Source organism: Simochromis diagramma, unplaced genomic scaffold (assembly GCF_900408965.1).
Source record: "Simochromis diagramma unplaced genomic scaffold, fSimDia1.1 OVJJ01000426.1, whole genome shotgun sequence".
Taxonomy (NCBI): Eukaryota; Metazoa; Chordata; class Actinopteri; order Cichliformes; family Cichlidae; genus Simochromis; species Simochromis diagramma.
The window spans coordinates 1,321,867-1,334,989 of record NW_024387170.1 but is presented as its reverse complement, the minus strand read 5'-3'; the positions used below and the strand labels follow the sequence as shown (position 1 = coordinate 1,334,989).

The window sequence follows — 13,123 nt, the reverse complement described above, 5'->3', positions numbered from 1 at the left end:
TGATTTTGTGCATTTTTCTATTTCAGGACATTTTCAATTACGTGCAGCAAACTCTCAGTCTATTTTCTGATGCATTTCAAAGGTTAAAATCTCTGTTAGCATTTGTGTTTTTACCTTTTTGTTGATTTTTTGCTCTAGTTGCACTGTTATGCAAACAAATAGAGATTGGAAGATGAGTAGCAAAAGCAAAGGTTGGATTTGTGCTTGTACAGTGGGGCAAAAAAGTATTTAGTCAGCCACCGATTGTGCAAGTTCCCCCACTTAAAATGATGACAGAGGTCAGTAATTTGCACCAGAGGTACACTTCAACTGTGAGAGACAGAATGTGAAAAAAAAATCCATGAATTCACATGGTAGGATTTGTAAAGAATTTATTCGTAAATCAGGGTGGAAAATAAGTATTTGGTCACCTCAAACAAGGAAAATCTCTGGCTCTCACAGACCTGTAACGTCTTCTGTAAGAAGCTTTTCTGTCCCCCACTCGTTACCTGTATGAATGGCACCTGTTTGAACTCATCATCTGTATAAAAGACACCTGTCCACAGCCTCAAACAGTCAGACTCCAAACTCCGCCATGGCCAAGACCAAAGAGCTTTCGAAGGACACCAGGAAAAGTATTGTAGACCTGCACCAGACTGGGAAGAGTGAATCTACAATAGGCAAGCAGCTTGGTGTGAAAAAATCAACTGTGGGAGCAATCATCAGAAAATAGAATAGAATAGAATAGAATTCAACTTTATTGTCATTGCACATGCACAGGTACAGGGCAACGAAATGCAGTTTGCATCCATCCAGAAGTGCTTTAGTGATATAGATATATTACAGTATATATTAGCAATAATATAGATATGTGAGTATATTACAGAAATGGGTCTATTATGGTATGTTATAATGTACACGGTATGAAGTATGTTGTGAATATTCTATAACTATAAGTATGTACAGGCTATGAACAGGATATAAACATGAAAAACTATACAGAATATGAAATAAATAACTTTACAGAATCTGAGATATACAGCTATACAGAAATGGGAACTATGCAAGTTGTAAACAGTTGTAGGATTAAAGATTATCGAATGTACAGAATGAATATTTACACAGAGCTATACAGTAGTGCAGTTAAGATAAGTGAGGGTGTAGATAGTTTCTACAGAGGCTATATAAAGTGCTGGTGGTTGTGAGTGGTGGTTCAGTCCATGTTATTATTGTGTGTTTGAGGGTACAGTTGTCCATTGTGGGTGTGTGTATGTTCAGTCCATGAGTTTAACGTGGGTCAGATGTCAGGAGGCAGAGTTCAGGAGTCTGACAGCTGTGGGGAATAAGCTGTTCCGGTACCTGGTGGTCTTAGTCCGGAGGCTCCTGTGGCGCCTCCCAGAGGGCAGGAGGGTGAAGAGTCCATGTGATGGGTGACTGGGGTCTTTGATGATTTTCCCAGCCCTTTTCAGACACCGCTTCCTGTAGATGTCTTTTATGGCAGAAAGTGGTGCTCCGGCGATGCGCTGGGCAGTTTTCACGACCCTCTGCAACGCCTTCTGGTCCGAGGCAGAGCAGTTCCCATACCAGACTGTTATACAGTTGGTCAGGATGCTCTCGATGGTGCAACGATAGAAGTTCACCAGGATGTCTGAGGACAGGTGGTTCTTCCTCAGAGTCCTCAAGAAGAAGAGGCGCTGGTGAGCCTTCTTGACCAGCTTGGAGCAGTTGGTCGTCCAGGTGAGATCCTCGGAGATGTGGACTCCCAGGAACTTGAAGCTGCTCACACGCTCCACAGCCGTCCCCTTAATGTGGATGGGTGGATGTGGGTCAGCATTCCTCCTGTAGTCCACGATGAGCTCCTTGGTCTTCTCGGTGTTAAGCAGCAGGTTGTTTCTGTCGCACCACTCAGCCAGACGATCCACCTCCTCCCTGTAGGCGGCCTCATCGTTGTCACTGATGAGGCCAATCACCGTGGTGTCATCTGCAAACTTAATGATGGTGTTGGAACCATCAGCAGGTCTGCAGTCGTGGGTGAAGAGGGAGTAGAGGAAAGGGCTCATCACACAGCCTTGTGGTACACCGGTGTTCATCGTGATTGTAGATGAGCAGCGGTTATCCAGCCGGACATGTTGGGGGCGGTTGGTCAGGAAGTCCAGTAACCATTTGCAGATGAGGGAACTGATGCCCAGGTCTGTCAGTTTCCTGATGAGTTGTGAGGGGTGGATTGTATTGAATGCTGAACTGAAGTCTATAAACAGCATTCTGGCGTAGGTGTTGTTGTTGTCCAGGTGTGAGAGGACAGAGTGCAGTGCGATGGAGACTGCATCCTCTGTGCTCCTGTTCTGGCGGTATGCGAATTGGTGGGGGTCCAGGGTGGGGGGGAGACAGGATTTGAAGTGTGCTAGGACCAGCTGCTCTAAGCACTTAGTGATGATGGGGGTGAGTGCTACTGGGCGGTAATCATTGAGGCAAGATGGGTTGGAGTTTTTGGGTATCGGGACGATGGAGGTGGATTTGAAGCAGGCCGGTACCACAGCGTGGGCCAAGGACAGGTTGAATATGTCTGTCAGCACTCCTGCAAGCTCCCCAGAACACGCTCTGAGAACACGCCCGGGGATGCCATCAGGGCCTGCAGCCTTGTGGACATTGACCCTGCTCAGCACCGCTCCTACATCGGTGGGGGAGAGAGTCAGAGGTTGGTGGTCTGGCGTCATGTCTACTTTGGTTGTGGTTGTGGGGTTCCCTCGCTCAAAACGAGCATAAAAGTTGTTGAGCTCGTTGAGGAAGGAGACATCAGAGGATGCGGGGGAGGGTTTGGTGGTCCTGTAGTCTGTAATGGTCTGGAGTCCTTGCCACATGCGTCGGGGGTTGGAGTTGGAGAAGTGTTCTTCTACCTTCTTTTTGTAATGGTGTTTGGCTTTTTTGATGCCCTTCTTTAGATTAGCCCTGGCTGTGCTGTAGGCGTGTGCATCTCCTGACCTAAAGGCGGTGTTGCGGGCCTTCAGGAGGAGACGAACATCCCGGTTCATCCAAGGTTTCTGGTTGGGGTACATGGTGATCCGTTTCTGGGTGGTGACACTGTCTGTGGTTTCGGAGATGTAATCCAGTACAGATGAGGCGTACTGGTCCAGGTCTGTGTGGGTGAACATATTCCAGTCTGTGTTTTTAAATCTGTCCTGGAGCACTGCGTCTGTCCCCTCTGGCCACACTTTAATTGTCCTCACAGCAGGTTTCACACGTTGGATGAGTGGTGAATACCGAGGTGTGAGGAACAGGGAGAGATGGTCCGATTGTCCAATGTGGGGGAGGGGTGTGGCTTTGTAGGCTCCAGCCAGGTTGGAATACACATGGTCTAAAGTCTTGTCTCCTCTGGTGTGGCAGGAGACATGTTGGTGGAATCTGGGGAGGACTGTCTTTAAGTTGGTGTGGTTGAAGTCGCCAGCAACAATAAAAGCAGCCTCGGGGTGTTTATTCTGGTGTTTGTTAATGGCTTCAGAAAGTTCTTTCATGGCCAACCTAGCATTAGCGTCGGGGGGTATATACACGGCAGTGAGTATGATCGAAGTGAGTTCTCTGGGGAGATAATAAGGTCTGCATTTGACCATTAAAAACTCCGCATTAGGTGAGCAGTGACTCTCAGTAGTAGTGGAGTTCATGCACCAAGCATTGTTAATATAAATGCAAAAACCTCCACCTCTGGTCTTGCCGGAGTCATCTGCTAGCCTGTCGGCTCGGTGTGTGTGGCGTCCTGCTAACTCGATAGCATTGTCCGGGCAGCTGTTGTTCAGCCATGTTTCGGTGAAAAACATGACATTTGAGTCCATAATCCGTCTGTTGTTAGTGATGGAGAGCCGTATCTCATCCATTTTGTTTGCCAGAGAACGGACATTGGCGAGAAAAATACTGGGTAAAGGCAGCCGGTGTGGTGTTAGCTTTAGCTTAGCCCGTAGCCCTCCGCGCCTACCTCGCCTTTGTTTACGATCTCGGCGCCTTCTGCGTGCACTTCCGCCCGGCCGGGGAGAGTGGGCAGCCTCCGGTGTTCTGGAGATCTCTGGGATGAGTCGGAGATCGGCGATAAAACTGTTGGAGTTGTGAGTCCAGATGTCCAGAAGCTCTTGTCTGCTGTAGGTCAGCAACGCACAGCAATTCTGGACGAATAATCCGGTTAAAAGTAGATAAAAAACCGCTAAATAGCAGATTCTGGAGAGACACTGAGCCTCGCGTTGTTCACGCGCCGCCATCTTGGAATCACAAATGGAAGACATACAAGACCACTGATAATCTCCCTCGATCTGGGGCTCCACGCAACATCTCATCCCGTGGGGTCAAAATGATCATGAGAACGGTGAGCAAAGATCCCAGAACCACACGGGGGGACCTGGTGAATGACCTGCAGAGAGCTGGGACCAAAGTAACAAAGGTCACCATCAGTAACACACTACAACGGCAGGGAATCAAATCCCGCAGTGCCAGACGTGTTCCGCTGCTGAAGCCAGTGCATGTCCAGGCCCGTCTGAAGTTTGCCAGAGAGCACATGGATGATACAGCAGAGGATTGGGAGAATGTCATGTGGTCAGATGAAACCAAAGTAGAACTTTTTGGTATAAACTCAACTCGTCGTGTTTGGAGGAAGAAGAATACTGAGTTGCATCCCAAGAACACCATACCTACTGTGAAGCATGGGGGTGGAAACATCATGCTATGGGGCTGTTTTTCTGCCAAGGGGACAGGACGACTGATCCGTGTTAAGGACAGAATGAATGGGGCCATGTATCGTGAGATTTTGAGCCAAAACCTCCTTCCATCAGTGAGAACTTTGAAGATGAAACGAGGCTGGGTCTTCCAACATGACAATGATCCAAAACACACCGCCTGGGCAACAAAGGAGTGGCTCCGTAAGAAGCATTTGAAAGTCCCGGAGTGGCCTAGCCAGTCTCCAGACCTCAACCCCATAGAAAATCTGTGGCGGGAGTTGAAAGTCCGTGTTGCTCGGCGACAGCCCCAAAACATCACTGCTCTCGAGAAGATCTGCATGGAGGAATGGGCCAAAATACCAGCTACTGTGTGTGCAAACCTGGTAAAGACCTATAGTAAACGTTTGACCTCTGTTATTGCCAACAAAGGTTATGTTACAAAGTATTGAGTTGTATTTTTGTTATTGACCAAATACTTATTTTCCACCCTGATTTACGAATAAATTCTTTACAAATCCTACCATGTGGATTCATGGATTTTTTTTTCACATTCTGTCTCTCACAGTTGAAGTGTACCTCTGGTGCAAATTACTGACCTCTGTCATCATTTTAAGTGGGGGAACTTGCACAATCGGTGGCTGACTAAATACTTTTTTGCCCCACTGTAAATGATCGATTGTGTCACGTCAGACATGTTACAGTGAACGATGTGATCTGCAGTCAGGATATTGAACTGCTGTTGTTCTTAGACTGCACTATGCACCAAGGGAATTTTCACACATCATCACCAGAGGCCAACAAGTCTTTCAGGGTTTGTTTTGAGTGCACAGACTGGACTGTGCTGGTTGTGACACCTTCACAACCTACATCAGCTTCTGTAGGGACACTTTGATTCTAGTAAGGACTGTTTGCTGTTTTCCCAAGAATAAGCCCTGGACATTAAAGAAGTCCTTCACCAGAAACGCAGACATTCAAGTCAGCGATAAAGAAGGTATTTTCAACACCAACTGAAAGGGCGATAGATGCGGCCAAAGGTGGAGTATAAAAGAGAAGCAGAGAGTAAATCGGGAGCATCAAGGGTCACTCACAGAAGAGCAGCCATCAATGAGGGCAAATCCAGTCAATTCAACCTGTTTTATAGCTGGTTTGATGGGATGCCACGCAGGAATGCCTGCTGTGCTTTAATATCTGTCCTCCCTCGGACTACTTCAATTGATGCTCCTGTTTCAATGACACCTCTATGCCTCCACCTCTTGAGAGGCTGCTCCAGCACCACTATCTTCTGTCTCCTGCACACAACAACCCCAACACCACTGCAACTGCAACAACCACTACATCTGACCATCTGCCCCCGTCCTTCTCAGCTAACAAAGCAAGGGCACAGCTCAGAGACTGCGTCCAGGGAAAGGAGCAGGCCCAGATGGTGAGTGACAAGACTCCTGAAGGACTGTGCAGCCCATCCAGCTGAAACCATTCAATGGGTCTTCGGCTTGAATCTATGATAAGGCAACGTCCATGTGCAGTGTGCAGTGTACAGCTCAAAATCCTGTACATGCAAATATAGTTCTCCACCTCAACACTGCTAAAATAAAGGGGATTTCAGAAGATCTAAGCCATCCCACTTCTATGCTCATGATACAGTTATTTACAGCTGTGGTTCAACTCTTGTCCAAGCCACTGACTCCTTGCAGAAAGCCTCTTTTGCTGTCCAGCACTCATTACTTCAGCTTAAACTTGTTCTCAACGCAGACAAAACAAAGCTCATGTTGTTTTCTAAATCAAGGAGACGAGCCCAAACAATCCCATCAGTAACCACTCTTGAAGGTAATAAAATAGAGTTGGTTCACACCTATAAATATCTGGGAATCTTAATTGATGACTCGCTTACCTTCAAACCACATGTAGAGAATCTTGTGAAAAACCTGAAGTTAAAATTGAGATTTTATTTTCAAAATAAGTTGTGTTTCTCTTTTAATACAAAGAAGCGGCTTGTTGCTGCAACATTCTTGCATGTGCTGGATTATGGTGATATTCTATATATGAATGCTTCTGCTCAATGTCTTCGAATGGTTGATTCTGTGTATCATGCTTCTCTGAGGTTCATCACTAACTGTAAATTTCAGACTCACCACTGTGAGTTATACTCTCAGGTAGGATGGCCTGCTTAGGTAAGTCGGAGGAACTCTCATCTATACAGTTTTATATATAAGGCGATACTTGGGTTGCTGCCTGTTTGTAATGAAGCGTGCTGGTTGTTATTCTCTTCGTCCGCATGGTTACTTGTTGCTTTCTGTTCCATTTGCCCGAACTGAACTTGGTAAAAGAGCTTTTGTCCATTTAGCACCCTCGGCTTGGAACAAACTGCAGAAGGAAAATGACTGAATTCATTTCATTAAGTGCTTTTAAATCTAAACTACCAATCCTTGAGGCCAAGTCCATAACATGCAACTGTTTCAATTAGATTGATTGTCATTTTAACTGACTTTTTAATTTTTATTTGAATTTTATTTAATTTTATTTGTATTCTTTCACTTATTGTTGCATGTGTGTTGTTGCTCCCTGTGTTTGAGTAATTTCTGTAACTATGAGACACCTGCTGCTGCCTATCTTGGCCAGGTCTCCCTTGAAAAAGAGGTTTTTAATCTCAGTGGGATCTTCCTGGTTAAATAAAGGTTAATAAATAAATAAATAAATAAATAAATAAAAATCCCGTCAGTCAGTCTCTATACATGGGCAAAGCACTGAGGTGGTGTACTCTTACAAAATATCTCCAAGCTGGAATGGTCCCAGAACGATGATGCATTCAACAAGAAAGAAAGAATGTGGTACAAAGTGGGGGGCATTCAACACAGACGTCATGACAGCTCAACTGGATGGAAAATTCATCCAGTTGAGCTGGATGAATTTTCAACTGGATGAATCTTGGATTAGATTTCCTCTAATCCAAGTATTTATCTATCCATCTAGGATTTCTCTAGCCTGCCAATCAAACAGAGGTCTCTCCAAAATGTATTTTAAATGAAGGTGGGAAAAAGAAGGTTAAATATGTGCAAAACACAGTTCATCACCATAGCTCTGTTTTTGAGAGGATTCTGAAAGAAAACACTTTCAGATTTTTTTAATAACTTTGCAGTTCTAGTGTAAAATACCTGAAACTGTGGTGTATCCTTACTGGTTGGATGTGGTAACAGAGATAAATAATCATTCCACAGATTTAGATTTTAGTGTTGTTTATTTTGAGAATTTGTTAATTGAAATTAAAAGAGAAATACAACTTGTTGAACAAAGAATTGCCAGCAAACTATGAGTGGATAAAAATCGTTAAGGAAATCCATTAAATGGAACAGTTGACCTTGTCTCTGAGACTTGAGAGTGTAAAGTATGAAACGCACTGGGAACATGGAGATGGTCTCAGTCTGTGAAACGAAATATCTGACAAACTGAATGATCAGTATTTTTGGTTCCTGTATTTTATGTGAACTCAATAACATTTTCCTTTATACTTTGTTTTTAAATAACAACATGCCAAATAGGAATATGTGTATGGTATATAGTAACTCTGTATTCTGTGATTTATCACACTAAGCTTTACTGAGATACAGTATGTAAAGCCAATAGTGTCCTTCCTGACACAACATTGATGATTTTCTTATTTTACAGTCTTTATTTTACTGAATTAATTTTATTAATTTAGTAATTGTTGGAAGTTATTAAATGTGTATCTCCTGTTATCCTAAATAAAAGAGTCATTAATCCTGCTCTTGCCTTATTGCAGGTAGTGTATAAGAATAATGACATCCGTCTTGAGTTGTCCCGTCTGGCTCGAATTGTGGACCCCAAGATGAAAATCCAGGGTGAGGTATCCTACAAGTGTGAAAATGTGGCCACCCTTGACCCAATTTCTTTTGAAACCCCTGAGGCCTATATCAGTCTCCCTAAGTGGAACACCAAGCGGATGGGATCCATCTCTTTCGATTTCCGTACGACTGAGCCCAATGGACTCATCCTCTTTACCCATGGCAAACCCCAAGAGCGCAAAGATGCTGCACGGAGCCAAAAGAACACCAAGGTCAGTTCATAATCTCCTCAGTCACTTGATAATTTCTGTTTTACAAAATGCTTGACTGAAAACAGTTTGAAAGGACTGATGTGTCTTGACATCAAGGTCACCACCTGGTGAGAATGGCAAACCAACAAATTCACCTGTGTTTGCGAGGCTGTTGTAGACAAGTGGTTCCCAAAGTGTGTTTGCTAGGGCCCTCTTTGTTTTACAAGAAAAATCCCCACTTCGGGAACCACTGTTGTAGACAATAAAATTTTCTAGCTTAGTGACCATTTGTTTAAGAGGAGTAGTTCATTTAAAATTAGATTTGCTGTTTATCTTAATAACACATTGCATATTAGATTATTACAGATCACTTTAACCATAGAAGGGTTCACTGGAGACAAAATGCCTCTTTTGTCAAAGCCTTCTCCTCCTTTGAAACAAAGAAGTTGAAGTTGTCTGTCTCCAAATTCCAAATTAGACCTAGATTCCTCTGAAGAGGTAGTGATTCCATTCCTAAATATAGATCTTTCAAATCCTTTCAGTCCTACAAGTCTTTGGGTGGGGATGCTTGCATAACACTGTTGCTGTTCAGTGCAATCTCATGTAGCTTAATGTTTGATTTAGCTAGCATTGCTTGGGAAGTGCGCAGGACACCAATGGCCTTCGCTTCATTAGGAAAAGATGCAAGTCCATCATCCACATAAAAATTGCATGTGATGAACTTCCTTGCACTGGTAGTGGAGTCATCTGCTTCCTGAGCAGCTGGTCTGAGGCAGTAAATGGCAACTGCTGGTAAAGGACTGTTGCCAAATGCATGTACTGTCATTTGAAACTCTTTCACTGTTTTTGCAGATCATTGTTTTCATACCATAAGAACCTCAGAAAGTTTAGATGCTCGTTGCACACTTTGAGGCAGTAGAACATCTGCTGCTTATCTGCTGTAGCTGCTATTGGTTCCCCACAGAAGCAGATCAGAAGTCCAGTGAGAGTGTTGTTCAAGTCAGGTCCACTCAGGAGTATATCATCTAGAGAAAATCCTTCATGTTTGGGACTTGAATTGAACACAAATATTTCCTTTCCTCACCTTCTTGTAGTCTGCAAATGAGCTCTTCAGTTAAAGGCTTCCAGGCAACAAAAATCCTCCAGAAGGTCACAGCACCAGTGGCTTAATGGATGGGTGAGGCAGACAAATTTTGGGAGGCAGTGTTGGCTGCCTTGTGCACCTCTCCCAGACACACTTCTCCCACGATCACCCAACCAAGGTTGAGTCGCTTATGATGTGGCTCATTATGGACACCGTTATGTTGTTCTCTGACTTTGTGCGCATGCAGAATGTCTCTGCCAATGAGAAGGAGGAAATTGGCCTCTGGATCAATTTCTGGGATTTTGTCAGGTATCATGTCACACTCAGTAAGAGTAGGCAGGGGAAGCTGAGTGGTACCATCAAAGGACTCTAAAATGAAATAGATGGGCTCGCCTCCCTGCTATCTCCATAGCACCTGAGCGTGTTTTCAGTGAACACGGTTCAAGCTGTCCTTCAGTGTTGAAAATGTCAAAAAAGTATGTTTTTGCCAAGGAGCGGTTGCTTTGTTCATCTAGAACAGCAGACATCTCGACTCCTTTCTCTGGTTGTACAGCAGGATACAGCAATCGGGTTAAGGACCATTAACTGGAACTGATCGAGTCTCCTCATATTTCTGTGCATTTTGGTGAAACATCAGCCACACTTGACTCTCTTTCCTCCCCAACATGCCCTTCACTAGCCCATGGCTCTCTGCTTTTTGAGGATGAGGATTGGGGTTTAGTGCTGTGGTGTCTTTCACTACCACACTTTGGAAAGCAGATCTAGCTCTTCTTGTGACGTTACATCCAGTCTCTTGTTCTTAAATGATTGTGAAGCACTTTGGTTAACTCTGTTGTTTTTAAATACAAATACATTTTGAATTGAATTGAATGACTACCACTTACAGGTGTGGGTGTCCATACCTTGGACTGAGAATGGTGAAACTGATCATTATTTGCTGGCTGTCCTCCGTAACTCCAGTAGCAAGACTCTTTCTTTTGGCTCAAAGCACAGAAGACTGGCAAAGGTGTGGCAGGGCTGTTGGATGCTCAGCGCAGACGCTTCCCAAGCTTGAGCCTCAGCTAATGCTGCTGCAGCTGCTTTATGCTTTTGCTCATGCTCTGTCGACAGCAGTAGATGATGATGTAAGCTGGCTGGAGCATAAAGAACTGGACATTTCCAGTGTTCCGTCCATCTTTTCTTTTACAGAACTCACTACGATTCATGAGAATGAAGCGTTTTACTATTCTGCCCTTCCTGTACGTCGATGCCCAGTTTGACAGATAGATAAAGAGTTCTTCAAAAGGAGAGGCAAAAGCTTCCAGTTGTCATTGCAGGGTTTATTTGTCTCCCTAATGAAGGCGCTGTAAGACTACAAACATAACAAAAAAGTATATCACAACATATATTTGGAACATAATATATTTCTCATCTTACACAGTATAGACTGACGCTAGTAACTGAAATTACAGTTACAGTATAACCAAGAGAAATAAGTGAAAAAAGATTTAGCGTTCATCCCGCTAGCATAATGCTAACATATAATGGAATTTCCCTTTGACCTGCTAACATAATTAGTACTGACAGAGCAATTACATGCTAGTTTCAAATATGAGCGTCTACAGAAGCGTTTGGTATCACTTTTTTGACATAAACTCAGAATATACTCATACTTAGAGGCATAATATCTCATGCTCCAGTATAACCAACTTTGGGACTACAATGTGTGCGCTGATAGATGCTCCAAGTGGTTTAGATAAGTTGGGTTCAAACATTTGCACTAGGTATACCAAATACCCAACTAAATTTTCAGGATACTTTAGACAAGTCAAGAGGGATGCTTTGTTTCCAAAGGAAGAAATATGTCAATATATCAGGATTCTTGCTGCATCATTTTGGATCAACTGAAGGCCTTTCAAGGCGTTTTTAAGGACAGGATGACAGGACACAGAATTGGCCTTAGCGTGGAACATTGTGTAACTCCATGATTAACCTTAGCTTCATTTTTCTGCTTGGAAGTTTTAAGTTAATTTCACCTGTCACTAAACATAACCTGGGTGTGGTAGAGTGTGGTTTCAAATGTACTGACCCCACTAAACAGTGATGCCACATTGTACTGACTGCAACAGGGTAAGAAAGAAAAACTACTGTAGGAAATCTGATTTACGTAACGTTGCTTCTTGGTATCACAAACTGAATTATGGTTTAATTATAGGTCAAACTTGGGAAGTTGCTTCATGTTTTATCCGTGCTTACCTGAGTGTACCAAAACTGAGTGTTTTGTGTATTTGTCAGATTATTTGACACACAGATGTTAGATTTTAGGAAAATGAAAAAGAAGCACCCAAAGAAAAAAGTAACTGTCTTAATTTTTTCAGATAAGGAGCTTCTTTTTCTCTTGCTCAGGTGGATTTCTTTGCTGTGGAGCTGTTGGATGGCAGCCTGTACCTGCTGCTGGATATGGGCTCTGGGACTATCAAGGTTAAGGCCACCCAGACAAAGGTGAATGATGGGGTCTGGTATCATGTCGACATCCAGAGGGATGGACGCTCAGGTCAGTGAGGCTAGATGTATGGGATATACAGTCTACTGGACTACAAAAACAAAAAATCTTTTTTGAAGTAATGTAAAATTCAAATATCAGAATCGGAAAGAATTTGTTACTCCAGTAGTATGTCAGTCAGGGAACCTTTATAATGAAAGGCAAAATCAATAAAAATCGGTGGCACATCTCATAACATCAAAGAGTAGGAGCACTATGATGAAATTTGCAAACTTTTCTTCAGGCACCATCTCTGTAAACAGCAGAAGGACTCCGTTCACAGCCAGTGGTGAGAGTGAGATTCTGGACCTGGAGGGTGACATGTATTTGGGGGGGCTTCCAACTGACCGCACCAACCTCATCCTGCCCACGGAGCTCTGGACAGCAATGCTCAACTATGGCTATGTGGGCTGTATTCGTGACCTTTTCATTGATGGTCGAAGCAAGGACATCCGTCAGATTGCTGAGGCACAAAATGGGGCTGGCATTAAACCATCATGCAATAAACAACCTGGCAAGCAGTGCGAGAGCTACCCATGCAAGAACCGAGGAGTCTGCAAAGAAGGCTGGAATCGATTCATCTGTGACTGCACTGGTACTGGCTACTGGTCACGCACCTGTGAGAGAGGTAAGTGTGGATGTTTAGATGTGCACACGTTCGGTCCTCTTCCAAAAGCCTTACATACTCATACTATCTGTAACACTGCGATCTGAACAGATGGAGCTAGCTGGAGCAGGACAATCGTTGTGACAGCTATAAAGGAAGTTCTGATTGCAAGACTTGCAAGCTGGTAGAT

The 13,123-nt window shown here is 43.8% G+C and overlaps 1 protein-coding gene across 1 annotated transcript in view; it reads left to right on the top strand.

Annotated features, from left to right (window-relative positions):
• nrxn3a (neurexin 3a) overlaps positions 1–13,123 on the top strand; it is a 199,261-nt gene that overhangs the window by 107,460 nt on the left and 78,678 nt on the right. The window contains 3 exon segments of the mRNA XM_040049114.1: positions 8,449–8,742; positions 12,191–12,338; positions 12,571–12,954. Coding sequence (XP_039905048.1) covers positions 8,449–8,742; positions 12,191–12,338; positions 12,571–12,954 — 826 coding nt within the window.